The sequence below is a fragment of the Aquarana catesbeiana genome, linkage group LG01, assembly GCF_042186555.1.
Source record: "Aquarana catesbeiana isolate 2022-GZ linkage group LG01, ASM4218655v1, whole genome shotgun sequence".
In the NCBI taxonomy this organism is placed as follows: domain Eukaryota; kingdom Metazoa; phylum Chordata; class Amphibia; order Anura; family Ranidae; genus Aquarana; species Aquarana catesbeiana.
Window position 1 is genome coordinate 580,703,922 of NC_133324.1, and position 22,813 is coordinate 580,726,734.

Here is a 22,813-nt window from a genome sequence, read left to right on the forward strand (position 1 = left end):
CACTTTATACAGCGACAGATCTCATTTATAGTTCCCTGCAGTCCACCATGTGTGGTATAGGACTCGCTTGTGTGGGATGCCATGCAGCGTTACCTGTAATCTTGATGACTATGGTAGTGGATTTGCTTAAAATAAGCAATGGTATGTGCCTAGACCTGATTAACAGATACCACTCTGTCACCCAGCCTCACACCTTTTTTTGCAATTTTTATTGCACCAGGTTGTGCCCAATCTTTTATGATCTCCTTGTGCTTGATTCTATCATTTACTTTATGTAAATCATACTCATTGTTAGCAAGTACAATTGTCAATCACATAGGGTTGTAAGCTTGAAGCTTTCATTTTAGTAATTACAATACATGTCAGCAACGCTTTGGGGTCTCTTTAAAACAAAATTTGCTTTGCAAATGTCTCACCATTTGTGCAAATGTAACTAATAATACCTATAATGTTTGTAGTATGTGTGTAATCATTTATTTATTGCCTTTTGTTGGGCAAATGTAATATTCTCTAACATTCAATCCAAAGAGAAAACTAACATTCAACTATGAAAGTTAGAGAACATACACCAATAGAGAAAATAGCCAAATGCTATAGTCTAAGAACATTCAACCAACAGGGAAAAAAATATGAGGGAAACCTCAGCACTGTGTTAAGTCTATGGAGAGTCCTATGTGAACGGCTGGTTAAAGGAGTGTTTGGCCGAACGAAGCTCCAGCTCAGTGGCGGCTGGTGGGTTCTTTTGGGGGGCAACAAACACCCCCCCCCCCCCTCTGGTGGCACTGAGACAGCGTGGCGCTTAGCCGCTCGTGTGGCGGAGCTGTGGTGCCCTCTCCTGGAGTGCGGGCAGCGGCGGCTCCGGTGTCCGCTCCTCATGATTCTTCTGCTGTATGTCTCCTCTTCTAGGCATCCAGCAGGACCGCTTGATGCTTTGGCCAATCGGGAAACAGGTTTCACGACCTGCCTCCTGATAGGCAGGGAGGAACTTTAGTGTGAAAATAACGAAAATGAATTCGCTATGGTCACACAACTGGGTGGGCTCGGATCGTAATTCACTGCGCTCCGAGGCCACCCTTTTTTACAGCCTATGTAGCCATGGTGTTAGCACTACTGACAAACGCCAAATCACCCCCTGCCAGACTTCATGCATCCTTTCCAGAGACAATGAATAGTCTTTTGCAAGCTTTGTTTTTTGCTGTTTTATTGAGGGTGTACAACTTGGATAGGGATTGGGATATGGGCAGTGGCGTATCCAGGGTATGGCAGATATGGCAAGTGCCATGGGCGCCATGTGAAGGGGGCGCTTGTGAGTGGCTGGGCAGCAAGGCACTTATCACATACTTGCCAGCAACAGTTACAATTTTGTTGGGACATTCCCGGGTTTTGGACCTGCGGCTGTCCTGGGTTGTTTCCAGAAAAATCATTTTTGGGCATGGATGAACTGGGCTGAGGTGTCTGACCCCCCCCCCCTAAAAAAACTTGAACCGCTCCGCTCTCACCCAGCGCCGCCCACACAGTGTGCTGGGAGGGATGTAGCAGCCAGCTACAGCTAAGTAGATAGCAGGGGAGTCCTAGCCAATCACCGCCCTCAGAAGTGTCAGCTGACTGCCATCACATGACAAGAGAGATGGCTGCCACCTGTTGCATGCCGCTGATGGTGTTGGTTTCCTCAGTCCTGAGGGCGCAGAGCTCGGAGGTGTCTGTCACCCACTCTCCAGGAGCCTCAGCACAGTGCCCAGGAGGAGGGACACTGTGACCTGTGCTGCCCTGAAAGACATCATCAAGCAGAACAGGTGAGTGATACAGGCTGACTGGGGGAGGGAGATCATAGATAAGGTGAGAGCTCATTACAGAGCTGATACCAGGAGGAGCGCCCTTTGTTTATGACATGTAATGAGGATGGAGGAGTGCTCATGGCAAAGGTGATATCAGGAGATGGGTCTCTCTCTCACACTGTGTCACAGCTGCAGAAGTCGCAGCAGCAGCAGCTCACCTGTCCTGTATGCAGTTAAGCCAGCACCCACACTGGTTGAAAATTATTCCCTCGCTCTTCGCTTTATCTATTTACACTGCACACATGACGGATGAGCACATTGATGATTAGACTTCTGGAAGACGCTGCAAAAGTGTGACACAGTATTCCTGATGATTTGATTTGTTTGGTTTTTAGATAGCCTTTAAGGATTTGGGCTGCTCAGGCTTGGATCTTCACAGACTTTTTAACCATTTATTATCTTACTAATTGTGCTTGGAAAATAGACTGTTGGTAAGCCAGAAACTGCAGTCTCTGATCATCTCCTGTACTATGTCTGCAGTCTCCTATCATCTCCTGCACTATGTCTGCAGTCTCTGATCATCTCCTGTACTATGTCTGCAGTCTCCTATCATCTCCTGCACTATGTCTGCAGTCTCTGATCATCTCCTGTACTATGTCTGCAGTCTCCTATCATCTCCTGCACTATGTCTGCAGTCCCTGATCATCTCCTGCACTATGTCTGCAGTCTCTGATCATCTCCGCCTGTAATAAATATATATATATATATATATATATATATATACATACATATATACATACATATACACACACAAAGACATACACTGACATCATACAGGTATGTATGTCAGTGTATCTTAACGATAGTGTGTGTGTGTGTGTGTCATTGTTTTTGTATGAGTTACTGTGTGCACCAATGTATTTTAATGACTGAGTGCCAGTGTTGGTATCATCAGTGGTGTGTGTGTGTGTGTTGAGTGTAGAAAGAGTAGAAACAGAAAAAAATGACTTTGAGCACATCATAGACCAGTTTGCATTAGTGAAAGCAAGGAAGGTACAGTTGTAATTTTTATGTAGTGCCAATCCATAATTTGTTAATTGAAGGATTAAAGAGCTTGACTTGTCATTTTGTTAGCTGTCTTTTCTGCTAAGGTTATCTGAAAGATGGGTTTCAAATGTTTTGACAGGGGCGCAGTTTCAGTGCTTGCCATAGGCGCCATTTTCACTAGATACGCCTCTGGATATGGGATGCCCATAGAATTAATCATTGCCATCATATTTACAGATTCCAATATACTTTGATCATAGTTAGAGCCTGAAGATTGAACGCGCATACTTAACTAAGTAGAGATCTTCTCCTGCAGCTCCCTGCAGACTGTTACTCCCTCTGCATCTCCATGCAGACTATTGCTTCCTCTGCATCTCCATGCAGACTACTGTTCCTAAGAGTTCTCCATCCGTCACCGTGTGAGGGACAGAAACATCACTTTTGACCGTGTAAAAGCAATGGTCTTAGATCTCTTCACCTCCTGCCCAAAACTTGCTTCCGCTTGCACAACTGGTTCCTCCTGCACAACTTGTAATTACATTTGAGATATAACACATCCTCTTCTAATGGGTTTGAAGAACTCACTCTGAATAAGCCCCTCTACTGGCTCTGACTCGCTGCTACTAGGCCTGAGGCCTGCAGAACCTCACCCCGGAGGCCTAGTAGGTTAAAGGAAATGGACTACTGCTCCCAGCCAGTCCAACTTGCAAACCATGTGCCAGCTGGCCACACTGATTTGACACAACTCCCCACAGTCTCTTCTCTGATCCAGGACTCGTCACCATCCACTGTGTGTATGATAAAGACTCTGCTAGTGACTGTGTAGAAGCAGGGTTCCCTTCCATATTCACTGGCACCTCCAGCCATCCACTGTGGTAACACTCACCAACCTTCCAGCCCTGAGTCCTTGATGAGGAGCTTGTCCGGACCATGCGTTCCGACAGCTTCTCCTGCCCCCCTATTCCAGGAGTTCCCTGCCACCGACCGTGTGGTGACAGAGACATTGTCAATGACCGTGTAGAGGCAATGTTCCTTCACAGTTCTCCCCGGGCCTCCTCCTGCAATCGCCACACCCCTCCCAGATGGGGGTGTGCTCCTGCGGCTGTCTAGCACTTCATTCCTCATGTCACCCAGCCGACTACTCCTCCCCAGCAGCATGTGACCTCAGCTTATATAGGAGGGCCGCCCCCTGCCAACACCAGTTAGGGATTGGTCAGGGCTCCCACATGATTTGCCTGCCACTCCAGCTCTAGGCCCAGCCTCCTCTTCTAGAACATTCTCCCTGGAAGCAGGGGAGGCGCTTTAAAACTGGAGCACAGGTGGTCACACCCACTGCTACTCTAACCACTCCCAGCCCCCAGATCAAAACAGATAGGCCTAGGTTGCAGCATAGGCCTGCCTAAATTTGCCTGTGCTGATCAAACTAGTAAAATAACCCTTACTAGCACCTATCTTCTGGTAGAGGGTGCTACACCTATTAGCCTCTGGCTCTAATCAGCTGCTTCAAAAAAACACCCACCCTGCTTTGGAATCCATAGTCCGGTGCCCTGATCAGGGGGCTGGCCACATGGATAGGGGAGGCGGTGCCAGTGCGCCCTCTGTGGATGGGCCACCACTGCTCCAGCTGCAGAGTGAAGAGAAAAGTGAAATATTAGGCAGTGGTATATGACAGCTTCCAGCTCAGAGCTCCTGGTTGTTAGGAAGCTAGTACCTGCCAGTTAATATACAGCAAAACTATTTTTTTTTATGACAGTCATGTGTCATTGAAATTATCACAACGAATCGTATGTATCATTTACACTTTATTTTGTATACAATTTGCAAATTCATTATAAAAATTGCTAGTAAAAACAAAGGACACATTTAAACGAGGAAGATTATTATTAAATGCAAAAATAGATTTCAGTCTTAAATTGTCAGCATACATTTCTGTTTGTCAATTTATTTATTTTTTTTAAGTTTTATTGCTGTCTATGTCTCTGTTAGGGAGATTCACTTTCTCTAATTGCCCTGATCCCCAATGTTACTGAGAATGTGTACAATATTGTTGCTAGCTGTGATTAGTCAATTTGATCACATGGTACAGACATGGCCAATCAGAGTCCAATTATACCATGTGATTAGCTTTGACCAATCACAGCTAATCACAAAAAAGGAAACTAAATGATTCAGTTTCATTCAGTTAAATGCTTGTTTATACCGTGTTTCCCCGAAAATAAGACCTACCCCGAAAATAAGCCCCACTATGGTTTTCGGGGAGGGCTGCAATATAAGCCCTACCCCAAAAATAAGCCCTAGTTTAAAGTGGTTGTCAAATCCCAAAATGCACCGCACTATAATATTACACAATGCAAACCGTGCATGCTGCTGCAATCCATGTGTGACAAAAACATTCCTTACAGCGCCGATCAGTGCTCAGCTGATCCCACGCTGCTCTCCTCCTCTTCTCCCAGCTGTCAGCGGGGGATCTGGGCCCCCCTTTGCAGTGCTCGGAGCAGGGAAGCGGTGCTCAGCTGATCCCCGCTGCTCTCCTCTTCTGCCAGCTGTCAGCTTGGAATCTCAGGGCCCCCCTCCCTCTGCATCTCTCAGAGCATACCCTAGACTGCACCAGAAAATTAAGGTCTTTGCAGAAAGAGAAAATCGAAGGGTCACGGAAGCGCCAAGGCGCTATTACAAGGCACCCATCACAAACAGACCACAGAAAAACGCACAGTTCACACTGCACAATTCTGCAACATAGTGCACCCCAGGATTCCACACCCACTTTTACTCAGATCCACTGGCCACTGGGGATTCCTGACAGGCAGGGAGGAAGATGGGGAGAGAAGACAGCAAATGTCAAGCCCTACCAGAAAATAAGCCCTACTGAGTCTTTTGTTGCCAAAATTAATATAAGACCCGGGCTTATTTTCAGGGAAACACGGTAGCAATGTAATTCACAGCTATAAGCAAACGTAACGTGTAAAAAAAAAAAAAAAAAAAAACTGGTCACTTCCCCAGAGTAGTACAATGTTACTATGGTAACATTTTATTGCTCTGGTCCCAGTGTGTTAAAAAAATGTAAAAAAAGGAAAAAAAAATGTAGTAAATTTTTTTTTTTTTTTTTTTACGGCCACCAGTCAGTGTCCACACCAGTTATGCAATGACGCTGTACTGCACTAGTGACAGTATGTAAAAAAAAAAAAAAGTGAACATTTTTTTTTTATTTATTCCTTCATTTTCCAAAAAATTTGAACAAAAAATTACAACTTAAAAAAAAACGCCACTAAATACTTTATGTGTCTACTTTCCAAAAAGGGGATATTTGTACTGTCCCGGCATTTTAGGGTCTCAAGAAATGAGATAATCTGTCGGTACATTAGGTTTGATCAATTTTCAGATATATACCATAGTTTGTGGACTCTACAACTTTCCCACAGACTAAATAATATACACTAATTTGGGTTATTTTCACCAAAGAAATGTAGCAGAATATATTTTGGGCTAAACTTACGAAGAACAATTATTTATTAAATATCACCAAAAGAAAGCTCTTGTTGCATGAAACAAATGTAGTTTGGGTACAGTGTTGCATGACCGCACAGTTGTCATGCAAAGTGCAACATCGCTGAAAGCTGAAAATTGGCCTGGGCAAGAAGGGGGTAAAAGTGCCTGGTATTCAAGTGGTTAAGGGAAAATCTTCCCAACCAGACAAAGATGGCGAAAAGGTTATTAACACTTCTCTGTTCAAATAAAAATGAAAAACAAATATTGCATTTAGGGAATTTTATGAAGTTAATATTAGCATTGCTTATATTAATTAATTTTCATTTCACATGACTATTTTTTCCCCAGCAATAGCAGTTGAGGCCAAGTAAATACTGTTGCTTGAGCAGTTGAGAGCAAAAGTTTTTTTTTTTTTTTTTTTCAAAAATCTAATTATGATGATAAAAGCTGCCCTTTAATTTACCACTGTCAGTCTTATAGTTTGTGTTAATTCTTTTTACTTGGTCTGCATGTAAATGTGGGGAAAATGTAAATAACCAAATATGAAACAACATATTAAATTACTTTGATTACATGCTGATTTGTTGAAGTTAGTTCTGGAGCGGTTTTCTCTGTAAACTCAGGCTATTTTCACACTGGGACGGGCGTTAGTGGTAAAGTTTTTTTGGCCGCTAGTGGGGCGCTTTTAACCCCCGCTAGTGGCCGAATAATGGGTTAAAAGCGCCCGCAAAACACCGCTGCCGAAGCACTTTGCAGGCGCTTCGGCAGATTTGCCCATTGATTTCAATAGTAGGGGCGGTGGAGGAGCGGTGTATACACTGTACACCGCCCCAAAGATGTTGCTTGCAGGACTTTTTCTTACGTCCTGCAAGCGCACAGCCCCAGTGTTAAAGCACTTGGGTTCTCACACTGGGGCTGCAGGGGAGGCGTTTTCCAGGTGCTATTTTTAGTCCAAAAGTGCCCGAAAAATGCCCCAGTGTGAAAGGGGTCTTAGAAAGGATTAAAGGCCATGTTATAAACAGACTATTGTCTAGAGTGGAAAAGTACTCCTATTGGAGCTCAAAGTAACGTAACATAAGCCTCCACCATGAGCTTTAAAGGATAAGTTCACCTTTAGGAACATGTTACAATGCAGGGATATGCAATTAGCGGACCTCCAGTTGTTGCAGAACTACAACTCCCATAAGGCATAGTAAGACTCTGGCAGTCACAAGCATGACACCCAGAGGCATGATGGGGCTTGTAGTTTTGCAACAGCTGGAGGTCCGCTAATTGCATATCCCTGTGTTACATGTTCCACTTGTTTTTAGAGTGGAATAAGTAACATGTTCCCAATGTTGGAGCTGCTGCCTGGTCCCCCCTCCCTGTGACAGCAGTACGAGGAAAAGTTCTCATACTAGCTGTCAGTATTTGTAATCAGCACGGCTGATGGCCCCATTGTTCATTCACAGAGTTCTGCGAATGAATGAACTACAAGTACCAATATCCTTTGCGGATGTCGGCTTGTAGTTCTCAATTAACTACCACGGCACTGTGGAGCACTCTGGTAGTTCATTGATTCTTCCTGTCATGCTGCGTACACACGACCGGTTTTTCCGTCAGAATAAACTGTCGGTTTTTCTGACGGAGTTCCGCTGAAATGGACTTGCGTACACACGATCACACCAAAGTCCGATCATTTAGAACGCGGTGACGTACAACACTTACGACGGGACTAGAAAAAGGAAGTTAAATAGCCAGTAGCCAATAGCTGCCCTTGCATCGTTTTCGGTGCGTCGGAATATCATACAGACAAACGGTTTTCCCGATAGGAATTGATTCCGTCAGAAAGATTTAAAACATGTTCTATTTCTAGGTCCGTCAGGATATTAGAAAGAAAAAGTCCGATGAAGCCCACACACGATCGGAATATCCGATGGAATGATTCAGTCGGACCTTTTCTGTCGGAAAGTCCGGTCGTGTGTACGCGGCATCAGTGTATCTGCTTGCTTTACAGGCTCTATGAAAAATAAATGCAAAATGTGCATTTTTTTTTTTTTGTGAACGTATCCTTTAACAATACAAAAAAGGAAGATTTGGGACTTTAAATGAGGCTAGCACCAAAGGGATGCTCGCCTCCATCCCGGTCATTGGTTAAAAAGAAAAAGAGAAGTGGGATTTTAAATGAAGCACACAGCAGCACAAACGCAGGTCAAGTGACCAAAATTAATTTATTTGGTATAATCCATGGTATGTAAAAAACATTTTGGGTATCCAACCTCTAAAATGCTGTGGGCATCAAGCCTCTATATAATAAACCATGGATTGATTATACATAAAATACACACATAAATTACACAATAAGTCATGATCCATCGTCACACAGAGAGCAAAGATAACAATCAATATACAGTCAGGTCCATAAATATTGGGACATCGACACAATTCTAATCTCTTTGGCTCTATAGACCACCACAATGGATTTGAAATGAAACAGACAAGATGTGCTGTAACTGCAGACTTTCAGCTTTAATTTGAGGGTATTTACATCCAAATCAGGTGAACAGTGTAGGAATTATAACAGTTTGTATATGTGCCTCCCACTTTTTAAGGGACCAAAAGTAATGGGACAATTGGCTGCTCAGCTGTTCCATGGCCAGGTGTGTGTTATTCCCTCATTATCCCATTTACAAGGAGCAGATAAAAGGTCCAGAGTTCATTTCAAGTTTGCTATTTGCATTTGGAATCTGTTGCTGTCAACTCTCAATATGAGATCCAAAGAGCTGTCACTATCAGTGACGCAAGCCATAATTAGGCTGAAAAAACAAAACAAACCCATCAGAGAGATAGCAAAAACATTAGGTGTGGCCAAAGGAACTGTTTGGAACATCCTTAAAAAGAAAGAATGCACCGGTGAGCTCAGCAACACCAAAGGACCCGGAAGACCACGGAAAACCATTGTGGTGGATGGCCGAAGAATTCTTTCCCTGGTGAAGAAAACACCCTACATAACAGTTGGCCAGATCAAGAACACTCTCCAGGAGGTAGGTCTATGTGTGTCAAAGTCAACAATCAAGAGAAGACTTCACCAGAGTGAATACAGAGGGTTCACCACAAGATGTAAACCATTGGTGAGCCTCAAAAACAGGAAGGCTAGATTAGAGTTTGCCAAACAACATCTAAAAAAGCCTTCACAGTTCTGGAACAACATCCTATGGACAGATGAGACCAAGATCAACTTGTACCAGAGTGATGGGAAGAGAAGAGTATGGAGAAGGAAAGGAACTGCTCATGATCCAAAGCATACCACCTCATCAGTGAAGCATGGTGATGGTAGTGTCATGGCGTGGGCATGTATGGCTGCCAATGGAACTGGTTCTCTTGTATTTATTGATGATGTGACTGCTGACAAAAGCAGCAGGATGTATTCTGAAGCGTTTTGGGCAATATTATCTGCTCATATTCAGCAAAATGCTTTAGAACTCATTGGAAGGCGCTTCACAGTGCAGATGGACAATGACCCGAAGCATACTGCGAAAGCAACCAAAGAGTTTTTTAAGGGAAAGAAGTGGAATGTTATGCAATGGTCAAGTCAATCACATAACCTGAATCCGATTGAGCATGCATTTCACTTGCTGAAGACAAAATGAAGGGAAAATGCCCCAAGAACAAGCAGGAACTGAAGACAGTTGCAGTAGAGGCCTGGCAGAGCATCACCAGAGATGAAACCCAGTGTCTGGTGATGTCTATGCGTTCCAGACTTCAGGCTGTAATTGACTGCAAAGGATTTGCAACCAAGTATTAAAAAGTGAAAGTTTGATGGATGATTGTTAATCTGTCCCATTACTTTTGGTCCCCTAAAAAGTGGGAGGCACATATACAAACTGTTGTAATTCCTACACCGTTCACCTGATTTGGACGTAAATACCCTCAAATTAAAGCTGAAAGTCTGCAGTTAAAGCACATCTTGTTCGTATTCATTTCAAATCCATTGTGGTGGTGTATAGAGCCAAAAAGATTAGAATTGTGTCGATGTCCCAATATTTATGGACCTGACTGTACATGCGTACATTGGTTACTGTGATTGGACCCAAAAAGAGCCATGAAAATTAGGAAAAATAATTAAAATAATAAAAGAAATTTAATGCCATGACAGATACTTATGGAGGTAAATGGAATCATTGAATTCTTGGTATTCTATTATATGGGAAGATTGGTAATAATCAAAGCTCTATGCGTTTCGTGGTTTAGCAACCGCTCATCAGGAGCATACGTCATGGAATGACTCTAAAAAATGTTTTAATTGGAAAAAAAAAATCTTTTCAATAAATAAGCAGGAAATGAAAAAAGGGTTTTGTAATTTATGTGTGTATTTTATGTATAATCAATCCATGGTTTGTTATATAGAGGCTTGATGCCCACAGCATTTTAGAGGTTGGATACCCAAAATGTTTTTTTACATACCATGGATTGTACCAAATAAATGAATTTTGGTCACTTAACCTGCGTTTGTGCTGTTGTGTGCTTCATTTAAAGTCCCACTTCTCTTTCTTTTTTATCCTTTAACACGTTAGCATTCACCCACTGATCAAATTCTAGGTTTAGCTACAGTACACTTGAGTTTTCCTTCATTTTTACCATTACATTATTTACAGCACATTGCAACTATTTTTCTGGTCCACTTTTCGTCATTAAGGGTAGAGAGCATGAAGCGTGCTACGTCTCCTCGGGACACCGTGTTGGTACATGGGTATCCATTTTCATCTGGGACAAAGTAGCCTTCATGAGTCAGTATTTCTTTGTCTGTAGAAAAGGTAATAAACATCCATCATTTTTATGTACAGAATTCTACTGTTTGGCTGAAAATAAAAATGTAAAATTAAGCACAGTATCTTAAAAATGGTATCATATAGAACCAATAATATAAATATAGGAGCTGCTGATATGTCTAACCTCTATGGAACCTGTGTATATTTTGATTCTATAGATTAGTTGACGGAGCTGAATTGCACGGACCGCAGTAACAATGTCCCGCCTCCTGTGATAGATGGCAAACTGATCCAATGGTGGGACATTGTATCAGTGTGACGTGATCACAGGAGGCGGGACATTGTTACTGTGGCCCGGGGAATTAAAATCAACTCTGTGACACACGGAGATTGCTGCTCTGATCCAGGCACAGGCAGGCTGCATCCACAGGCACTGGTGAGGCTGCTGGGCACAGGCAGGCTGCATATGATGGGCACTGGTGAGGCTGCTGGGCACAGGCAGGCTGCATGTGACGGGCACTGGTAAGGGTGCATGTGACGGGCACTGGTGAGGCTGCATGTGACGGGCACTGGTGATGCTGCATTGATCTCTTTTATCTCTTGCACCAAATGGAAATTTTGCTAATACTATTAGCAGTGTGTAAGAGACTGCAGACATGATACAAAGATGGTTAGAGACTGTGGACATGATACAAGAGATGGTTAGAGACTGTGGACATGATAGAAGAGATGGTTAGAGACTGTGGACATTATACAAGAAATGGTTAGAGACTGTGGACATGATACAAGAGATGGTTAGAGACTGCAGATTGCATTTTTCTTGACCTTTCTTGCGCTAAAGGTGCCTATAATAGGCAACAATAAATTCATATTAATTTAACCACTAGCTGCCCGCCCACTGTCATATGACGGCTGGGCAAGGCAGCTCTCGTTCTGGGCCGCCATCATATGACGTGATCTCCTTCCCGGGCCACTAGGGGGCGCGTGCGTGCTGCTGCATCACCGGGGACCCGATGCGCATGCCCGGCGGCCGTGATGTCCGCTGGGCACCCGCGATTGTCCAGTAACTGAGCAGGACCGTGGATCTGTGTGTGTAAACACACAGATCCACATCCTTTCAGAGGAGAGGAGACTGATGGTGTGTCCCTTGTACATAGGGACACCGATCGGTCACCTCCCCCAGTCAGTCCCCTCCCCCCACAGTTAGAATCACTCCCAGAATACACATTTAACCCCTCGATCACCCCCTAGTAATAACCCCTTCCCTGCCAGTCACATTTACACAGTAATCAATGCTTTTTCATAGCACGGATCACTGTATAAATGTGAATGGTCCCAAAAATGTGTCAAAAGTATCCGATATGTCCGCCGCAATATCGCACGATAAAAATCGCAGATCGCTGCCATTACTAGTAAAAAAAAAAAATAAATAATACAAATGCTATAAATATATCCCCTATTTTGTAGACGCTATAACTTTTGCGCAAACCAATCAATATACACTTATTGGGATTTTTTTTACCAAAAATATGTAGAAGAATATGTATTGGCCTAAACTTAGGGAAAAAATGTGTTTAAAAAAAAAAAATTGGATATTTATTATAGCAAAAAGTAAAAAATATTGTGTTTTTTCAAACTTGTCCCTCTTGTTTTGTTTATAGCACAAGCAATAAAAACCGCAGAGGTGATCACATACCACCAAAAGAAAGCTCTATTTGTGGCGAAAAAATGATAAAAATTTAATTTGGGTACAGAGTTGCATGAATTGTCATTCAAAGTGCAACTGCGCTGAATGCTGAAAAATGGCTTGGGCAGGAAGGGGTGTTCGTGCCTAGTAGGCAAGTGGTTAAATTGATGATATTAAAGGGGTTGTAAAGTTTTGTGTATTTGCATCCTATGCATTAAGGTGAAAAAACACCTGGCAATGACGGGCCCCCCAGCCCCCCCGTTTTACTTACCTAAGCCTGTGTACCTGCTCTGCTCGTCCCCGGCGTCCTCTTCTCCATGGAGTCTCGGGGTTGATTGGATAGATTGATAGCAGCGCAACCATTGGCTCCTGCTGCTGTCAATCAAATTCAATGACGCGGCCTCCAGGGGGGTGGGACCAAGACATACACTCTGTGTCTATGGGCGCAGAGTATATGAGACGGGAGCGTGCCCGCAAAGTAACTCGGGAGAGAGCTTCCTGAGGGGGTTAGCTATTGTGGGGAAGAGCTGAGAGAACCCCAGAACAGGAGGATCGGGGCCACTCTGTTCAAAACGAGCTGCACAGTGGAGGTAAGTATGACATATTTGTTGTTTTTTAAAAATTAACATTTACAAACCCTTTAATTAAAAAGTCGAATATAATACAATTATATATAAAAATATAAATATTTTTTTAAAACTGTCATTTTTCGGTTTCGGTTTTCGGCACCAAAATTTCCATTCGGTGCACCCCTAACATACATTATATATATAACACACACATATTGCAAGGCACCCTTCTTGTGAAAAGTGGATTCCAAAAGTTTTACTATTGTATCCCTTTTACTTTGCTATGTATATTAACACAATGTTTCCTTTTTTAGGTTGTTTACCATCAATTTTATGTCACTTTACTTATAGTAGCCATTTAACATGTTTATATTGTACATTGTGAATTGGCATTACATATGTTGATGTGGGAATATCTAATATCACCGGCCTCTATTTAAATCCTTATATTCTCCAGGATGCCCAGGTTTGACAAAAGGGAGAGGAGCCCCAGAAATATACCAATCAGTTCAGTTGCTTTCACATAGTAAAGATTCAGTATGGAGTTGGCTCCTTACACACTGCTCTGCTGCTGGCTGTGGAGGACTGTCAGGTGCCCTCGGTGATCAACTCACCAGGCTCTACATGGGCTTTCACTTCTTTGGAAATTGTGAGTGCGATATTATTGTGTCTTATTAAACTCCACTGGTTTGTGATGTACACAGGTTGTTATCCCCTATTTCTGCTTTTCACCTTATATTTCCAAAACAATTATACCATGCCTTACCTGTTACTGGAACATTTTGAAGTCCAGGTGGTCTTACCACAGTCCAGTTAAGATCAGGACATTCTTTTTCAAGGTACTGTTCCATCTCAAACATGTTTGTGAGAACGCTTTTTATGAGAGGTATGAGTAAATTGCGTACAAAAAATGAAGAATTCTGCGCAGAGCTAGCTATTGAAGGAAAGAAAACAATTTTATTTGGTTGTGATGCCAAACTTAAATTTAAAAATCACATTTGTATGTGTCCTGTGTGCAATCCAATATTCCAAAGTGTTGTGATCCATCTAAACATTTATCCGGATATTTTGATAACATAGGTAAAGTTCAAGATTAATGAGCTTGTTCAAATGACAAACCTACAAAGTCCCAGAGTGAAAGTATCTCAGAACTCAAGAAATGGTTAGAGACTGTGGACATGATACAAGAGATGGTTAGAGACTGCAGATTGCATTTTTCTTGACCTTTCTTGCGCTAAAGGTGCCTATAATAGGCAACAATAAATTCATATTAATTTAACCACTAGCTGCCCGCCCACTGTCATATGATGGCTGGGCAAGGCAGCTCTCGTTCTGGGCCGCCATCATATGACGTGATCTCCTTCCCGGGCCACTAGGGGGCGCGTGCGTGCTGCTGCATCACCGGGGACCCAAAGTTCAAGATTAATGAGCTTGTTCAAATGTCAAACCTACAAAGTCCCAGAGTGAAAGTATCTCAGAACTCAATGACAAAGCTCCAATTGGATAGTGAAGGTGTTAAAGAGCACTACATTGGAGTTAAAGACAAAATCTCTGCACCTGGCACAGCTTGAAGCTTAGTAAAAGCCAAGCAAAAAACTTTTCTTTATCGTACATCACGGGACACAGAGCACCATAGTAATGACTATCTGGGTTTATATGCTACCTTTAGGTGATTGGACACTGGCAGCCAATAGTAAGAAGGTTCCTCCCATATAACCCCTCCCATACAGGAAGTACCTTAGTTTTTTGTCAGTGTCTTGAAGGTGATAGTCACGGCTGTGAAAGCTCTTCAGATAATGTCCCAGTGAGGATGTTATAATCGGATCCATTCGGATGGCATATCATTCTAAAGTGGATGGTACCCGAGCCCTGGTTCAAGAACAGGGTCTTGCCTGTAATGTTTCCTTATGGAGCTGGACCCTTGTGATATGGTATTCCTGGTCTTTTATTTGCACAAGGAAACCTAAAGGGTGCTTTACAGGTCCAGGGGTGTGGACCCTAAAACAAAAGGGGACCCGGTCTCTGAAGGTCCTCAGTGGCGTTACCCACGGTGATGAGGGAAGATTGGGCCTATCTCAGGCTCTGCTGCGAGGATCGGTGAGTGCTTCCTTTGGAGGCCCCATTTTGTTACATTATTTATATAAGTAATGTTATGTCAGATTGCATGCCAGATTATAGTGCCTTTTGTGTCCACTGGGTGGTTCCAGAGAGCGGTTGCACGGACTAGGTTCCCTGTTGGGGACCGTGCGTAGGGTCGCGGGAGCGTGCATGCGGGTAGCGCGCACGTGCAGACGGCGCATGCGTGCGCAACCCGCTCCCTCCTGCGCACACTCTAGCGTGCGGGATGGCGGCATCGTGGCCGCGTGTTTCCCGCGGGCCTGCGAAGTAAGTCCCGGGTGTGCGTACGTCACGTGATGACGCACGCATAGGGAAGTCAGGCGCCTGCATGTGTCAGTGCTGTTCATTTTGGCTCAGAGGAGCCGGGAGCCGGTCGCAGTGGGACACAGAGTGGGGCACGTGAGTCGGGCATTTGCAAACTCTGTAAGGAGGTTATAGTAGGCTTTGTATACAGCCATATAGCACAGTAAGTTTCCTCAAAATCTTGTAAGCATGTCTTCCAGAAAATTAGGTGCAGGGAACAGGATTAATCCAGGGGTTAAAGTGACTCCTTCAAAAACAGGAGATCAACCTCAGGTTACTGCAGCACCTGTCTCCCCTGAAAGACCTGTGGCATTTGGCCTGGCTGAGCCATTGCATTTGTCAGGCGTTGTGGCCACCACCAATATCCCTGCTTCGGCTTATGTTACTAAGGATGACTTAACGTCAGCTCTCGCTGGTCTTGAAGGCAAAATTGCGGGTATGATTGCCTCAGTAACGCAGGGATGGAAGAAACAAAATAGATCTCCCTCTCCTGAGCCTGGTCCCAGTGCTGAGTCACTTGAGCACCAGGTCTCCCTTAGCCAATTGGGTCCTTGTGATTTGGATCCTGAATGGGCAGAGGATTTTGAGGAGGTGGCCATAGGGGATAAAGATGCCGAAGCAGAGGAGTCCTCTGCAGGGGACTCAGGTTCGGAGGAACCGTTGACGGCTTCGCAATCCCAAAAGCTGTTTATCCAGTCTTTAACCGAAATGGTAAGAGCAGGTTTCAAGTTGCCCCCTGTACAAGGGCCAGAAATTTCCTGTTCTACATTGGGATCCTTGCGACCTCTGCAAGGTTCTCAGGCGTTTCCTGTGCATCCATTATTGGAGCAATTGATTTACGCTGATTGGGAATATCCGGACAGAATAATACTTACCTCCTAAAATGTTTTCTTTTTTGTACCCGATGGAAGAAAAGTTCAAAAAAAGGTGGGATACACCTTTAGAGGATGCTGCTATTTCTTCAGTAAATAAAAGCTTAACCTGTCCAATGGATAATGCCCAAGGGTTTAAAGACCCAGCAGATAAAAAGCTCGAATCTTTGCTAAAGGCCTCCTTTTGCGGTGGCCGGATCAGCAGTACAACCAGCTGTGGCGGCTATTGGGATCTGTCAATCCCTGAAGGACCGTTTTAAAAGACTGGTCAGGAACCTACCTGTTCAGGAGGAATATTCTGATGAATTAGCAGCCTTAGCGCGCTTTATGTTTTGCAGTAGACGCATTAAAAGACTCAATCTAGCAGATGTCTCGCTTTGCGCTACTCTCAGTGCATATGCGCAGAGTTTTGTGGTTAAAGAACTGGTCAGCCGAGATGCCATGCAAGAGGCTACTTGCGGCTTTTCCCTTTCATGGGGAACGTTTGTTTGTAGAAGATCTGGATAAGTATATCCAAAAGATCTCAGGAGGAAAGAGCTCCTTGCTTCCTGTAAAAAGAAGGAATAAGCAGCCTTCCTTTAAGATTCCGAACGCTCCCGGGCCAGGCGCATCTTCCCCCAAGAAGTATCGATGGCCTCAACCACCTGCCTTTAAAAGACCTCAGGGTCAGAAAAGAACTTGGACTCAGAAGCCGAATAAGGCCAATGCCAAGTCCTCCTTGTGAAGGGGCGCCCCCACTCTTACAAGTGGGGGGGCAGACTGTGGCGGTTCGCAGATTCATGGGCAGGGTGGGTGCAGGACAAGTGGGTTATCTCCACTATAACGCAGGGCTACAAAATAGAGTTCCGCGATTTTCCCCCAAATCGATTTCTGAGATCAACAGTTCCTTCGGATCTAGAAAAGAAGAAAAACCTATTCCTAGCCTTAGAACAGCTAAAAAGGCAAGGGGTGATTATCAAGGTTCCGCACAAAGAAAAGTTCAAGGGGTTTTATTCAAACCTATTCACAGTGCCGAAGCCAAATGGGGAAGTAAGGCCCATTCTGGGCCTCAAATCCTTCAATTCCTTTCTAAAAGTCTGAACCTTCCGGATGGAATCGGTTCGTTCAGTAATAGCATCTCTAAGAAAAGGGGACTATTTTTAGCATCCATAGACATCAAAGATGCATACCTGCATGTACCGATTTTTGGACAACATGAAAGGTTTCTACGCTTCTCATTGGAAGAGTATAATTTCCAGTTTGTAGCACTACCGTTCGGTCTGGCTACGGCCCCTCGATTCTTCACAAAGGTGGAGAACGTTTCAACTACAGTTCATATGCTGAGATGCCTAGGTTGGATTCTGAATATGGAAAAATCTGCTCTTCATCCAGTTCAAATCTTGGCATATCTAGGCTTGATCCTGGATATGACCCAGGAAAGGGTGTTTTTACCCCCCTTGAAGGTCAGCTCAATAGTGGAGCTGGTCAGGAAAGTAAAAAGGGTAAAAAGACCCTCAATTCGATTATGCATGAAACTGCTGGGAAAGATGGTGTCATCTTTCAGCGCAGTTCCTTATGTGTCGTTTCACTCCAGGTTGTTCCAGAGAACGATCCTGGGGGCTTGGGACAAGTCTGTCCTAGCCTTGGATCATCCAATATCTCTATCCCCACAGGTAAAACAGGACCTCTCTTGGTGGTCAAAGACCAGCAACTTAAAAAATGGGAAGTCCTTTCCACCAGTAATTTGGAAGGTGGTAACTTCAGACGCCAGTCGTCTCGGCTGGGGAGCGGTATTGGAAGAGGCCTCCGTACAGGGAAAATGGTCCCAGGTAGAGAAAACCTTACCGATCAATCTGTTGGAAATCCGAGCAGCTCGCTTGGCCCTCATATTTTGGACGGCCAGGCTGCGGGGGTCTCCGGTCAGAGTCTAGTCCGACAATTCCACAGTGGTGGCATACATCAACCACCAAGGGGGTACCCGGAGCTGGGCAGCCCAAAAAGAAATAAATCATATACTGACTTGGGCAGAGAGACACGTGCCATATCTGTCGGCAGTCTATATTCCGGGGGTGGACAGTTGGCAGGCAGACTACCTAAGTCGTCAGCAGTTGTTGCCAGGGAAATGGTCCCTCCACCCCGAAGTTTTTCTTCAAATATGCCAGTGTTGGGGATGCCAGAGGTGGATCTCCTGGCATCCAGGTTCAATGCCAAGGTGAACATATTTGTGTCCAGAACCAGGGATCCACTTGCCGTGGGGACGGATGCATTGGTGGTTCCCTGGGATCGGTATTCTCCAGTTTACGCCTTTCCTCCGATCCAGATGCTGCCGCACCTGTTATGCAGGATACAGATGGAGCAGAAAACAGTAATTCTGGTGGCCCCACGGTGGCCAAGGAGGTCTTGGTATTCACAGATTGTGAGGATGGCAGTAGGAGACCCATTGTGTCTTCCATTCCACCCAGACCTACTGTCTCAAGGTCCAATATACCATCCTTCTTTACGGTCGCTGAATTTGATGGCATGGCTATTGAGACCAGAGTACTAAAAGACCGTGGTATCAGTGGTTCTGTTTTGGCTACTTTGATAAATGCTAGGAAGCCAGTGTCTAGAAAAATTTACCATAGAGTGTGGAAGTAATACATCTCATGGTGTGAGAAGAGAAGATGGCACCCTCGCAAGTATACAATTGGGAGGGTTCTTGCCTTCCTGCAAGCAGGAATTGACTTAAACTTGTCTTTAGGAACCATTAAAGGACAGATTTCGGCCTTATCGTTTTTTTTTTCCAGAGGCCAATTGCGTCTCATTCATTGGTACGAACCTTTATCAAGGGAGTACTACATTTAAGGCCACCAATTAGACCACCCTTGTGCCCATGGGACTTGAACTTAGTGCTTTCAGCTCTACAGAGTCAACCCTTTGAGCCTATTAAGCATATTCCTTTGATCCTATTGACTAGGAAATTGTTTTTTGGTGGCTATACCCTCAGCAAGAAGGGTCTCGAAGTTGGCCGCCCTTTCTTGTGAGAAACCCTTTCTGTTTGTTCATCAGGACAAGGTGGTAATGCGGCCCCGTCCGGAGTTTATACCCAAAGTGGTTTCTAGTTTTCACTTAAATCAGGATATCGTTTTACCTTCCTTCTTTCCTAACCCTAAATCTAAGGAGGAAAGATGGCTCCTTTCACTGGATGTGGTGAGAGCTGTTAAGGTTTACTTGGATAGGTCAGCCCCTTTTTGGAAGTCTGACTCCTTTTTTGTTCTGCCTGAAAGTCCTAAGCAAGGACAGGCAGCAGCTAGTTCTACAATCTCTAGGTGGATTCGTCAGGTCATTATCCAGGCCTATGAGTTGAAACGCAAGGTTCCACCTCGATATCTCAAGGCTCACTCTACCAGAGTAATTAGTACGTCATGGGCAGTGCGCCAACAAGTGTCGATGGCTCAGGTTTGCAAAGCGGCCGCTTGGTCTTCGGTTCATACATTCACCAGGTTTTACCAACTGGATGTTAGATCTCAAAAGGAGACTGTTTTTGGTCAGAGCGTGCTGCAAGCAGCTTTATAATTTGGAGCCTAAAATAAAGGGGATTTAGGTATGTTCCCTCCCCTCAAAGGCATTGCTTTAGGACATCCCAGATAGTCATTACTATGGTGCTCTGTGTCCCGTGATGTACGATAAAGAAAAATGGATTTTTAAAACAGCTTACCTGTAAAATCCTTTTCTTGGAGTACATCACGGGACACAGAGATCCCTCCCCTCTTTTTCTGGGATCTTCATTGCTTGCTAAAAAACGAAGGTACTTCCTGTATGGGAGGGGTTATATGGGAGGAACCTTCTTACTATTGGTTGCCAGTGTCCAATCACCTAAAGGTAGCTTATAAACCCAGATAGTCATTACTATGGTGCTTACCTGTAAAAAGGATTTTACAGGTAAGCTGTTTTAAAAATCCATTTTTTTTTTTTAAAGCTAAACTCCACGCAAACACCAAAACATACAGAAAAAATACATACAGTATTTGGTTCGTGTATTAGCTGCCAAGGGAATTGTAAATCTTACAGCCTTATGTGCAAATGTTTGATATACACACATTTCCCACACTGCACAGCAGTCCAATTTCCAGGTTCAGCAGCTCCTCATTGGGACAGTGAATCCGCAACATCACCTCTGTCTAGTGCAGTGGTTCTCAACCTGGGGGTCAAATGATGATTTGCCAGGGGTCACCGAATCCTGGGCTGTTCCTGAAGCCCGCAACGCTCTCCCAGCCACTACCCACTACAGTTCTCAGATCAGCAGATGACCTTGATCAAGAGCACCTAAGTTGGCCGATCAGAACTCCCCCCAGCACTGCCACTGATCCCACCACCCACAAGCACTGCCACTCATCAATTTCCCCCAACCCCCTCCACCAAGGACTAAGAGAAGGAATAAAAATAGAGAATACACGGAAGCGAGAGGGAAAAGAGGGGAAAAAACAAAGAAAAAGGGAGAGAAAGAATATGAGAATGGGGCAGGGGAAAAAAAACAAGAAATTAGGATAGAGATAAAAAGGAAAGAAAGGAGAACAAAGAGAGTGGTACATCCTAAAATGTACCATAAGGGGTTTTAATACTGTACAAGTGGAAAGGACTCGTAATGTCCGTGGGTTAGGGGCACAAATTACTTGTCTTGCCTTGGGTGCAGATAACAGACGCTACGAAAATAATTTTACTGTTGGGGGTCCCCACAACTTGGGAAATTTTATCAAGGGGTCACGGTAAGGTTGAGAACCACTGGTCTAGTGAACAGTGAGCAGATCCAGGCAGTAGCGCTTGCAGTGTTAATCCCTTTGTTTGCAATAGTTGCAAGGTTGGTTAAAAGATTAAATTCTTAGCCAATGTTAGTTACGCTTGTCAAAGTGTATGAGATACAGTGCCTTGAAAGAGTATTCATACCCCTTGAAATTGTACACATTTTGTCATGTTACAGCCAAAAGCATAAAATGTATGTAAATGTAATGTTATTGGAATTTTATGTGATAGACCCACACAAACTGGCACATAATTGTGAAGTGGAAGGAAAATGATAAATGGTTTTCAAATTTTTTTACAAATAAATATGTAAAAAGTGTGGCGTGCATTTGTATTCAGCCCCCCTGAATCAATACTTTGTAGAACCAGCTTTCACTGCAATTACAGCTGCAAGTCTTTTTGGGTATGCTTCTACCAGTTTTGCACATCTAGAGTGAAATTTTTGCCCATTCTTTTTTGCAAAATTGCTCAAGCTCTGTCAGATTGGATGGAGAGTTAGGGTTGCCACCTGTCTGGTTTTGACCCGGACAGTACGGGTTTAGGAGGCTGTGCCCGGGTTTCCCTCTGCCTCACACCCGGGCACCATTTCCAGCTGACCGGGGTACCATGGGGCCTCCTTTTCCGAGCCCCAGCACACAGAGGGACCCGGACAGCAGGGAGATCGGAGCGGCGGGTGGGGGGAGCAATTACAGAGCAATCAAAACATAAGGGAGAGAGAGAGGCGACAGGCAGCTGCTGGTGCGGAAGTTTTTAATAAAATGCTTCAAAACAATCCACTCACTCTTCATGTCAGAGCTGTATATGTCAGTCTGTGAAGTCCACTGTCCCATTCTCCCCTCCGATCCACGCTGCTGTTATCACCGAATCGCTGGAGGAAGCCAAGGATACAGAGCCGCAGGCAAACTGCAGTGAGCTGACAACCCGGGATGCTGTGACCAATCAGAGCGTTCTGGAGGCTTAACCACGCCTCCATCGTCAGAAGCTGACAGTTCACATGAGTTTCCCACGGCTCTCTGTTTCCTCCAGCGATTCAGTGATAACAGAAGTGTGGATCGGAGGGGAGAATGGGGTGGCCGACTTCACAGACTGACATATACAGCTCTGACATGAAGAGAGAGTGGATTGTTTTTAAGCATTTATTTTATTAAAAACTTCCGCACCAGCAGCTGCCTGACGCCTCTTTCTCCCTTATGTTTTGATTGCTCTGTGTTTGCCACCCCCTCCTCTAATTGCCCCCCAATCTCTGTAATTGTCCCCCCTCCTCTGTAATTGCCCCCCAAGCCCGCCGCTCCGAACCCCCTGCTGTCCGGGCCCCCCTGTGTGCTGGGGCCCTGTGATACCCCCTGTCGGCTGCTATGGGGGTATTGGAGGGAGGAGGATTTGTGCTGGTAGGGTAAGAAGATTTGTAATAGGAGGGAATGGGGATAATGGCACTCCAATCGCAAAGCAA

At 44.4% G+C, this 22,813-nt stretch overlaps 1 protein-coding gene across 1 annotated transcript in view; it reads right to left on the bottom strand.

Annotated features, from left to right (window-relative positions):
- Positions 1 to 10,798: 10,798 nt before the first annotated feature.
- LOC141106912 (flavin reductase (NADPH)-like) overlaps positions 10,799 to 22,813 on the bottom strand; it is a 29,160-nt gene continuing 17,145 nt past the window's right edge. The window contains exons 4-5 of the mRNA XM_073597845.1: positions 14,079 to 14,246; positions 10,799 to 11,090 (exon numbers count right to left, since the gene is read on the bottom strand). Coding sequence (XP_073453946.1) covers positions 10,933 to 11,090; positions 14,079 to 14,246 — 326 coding nt within the window. The 3' untranslated portion in view covers positions 10,799 to 10,932. The remainder of the gene's footprint in view (positions 11,091 to 14,078; positions 14,247 to 22,813) is intronic.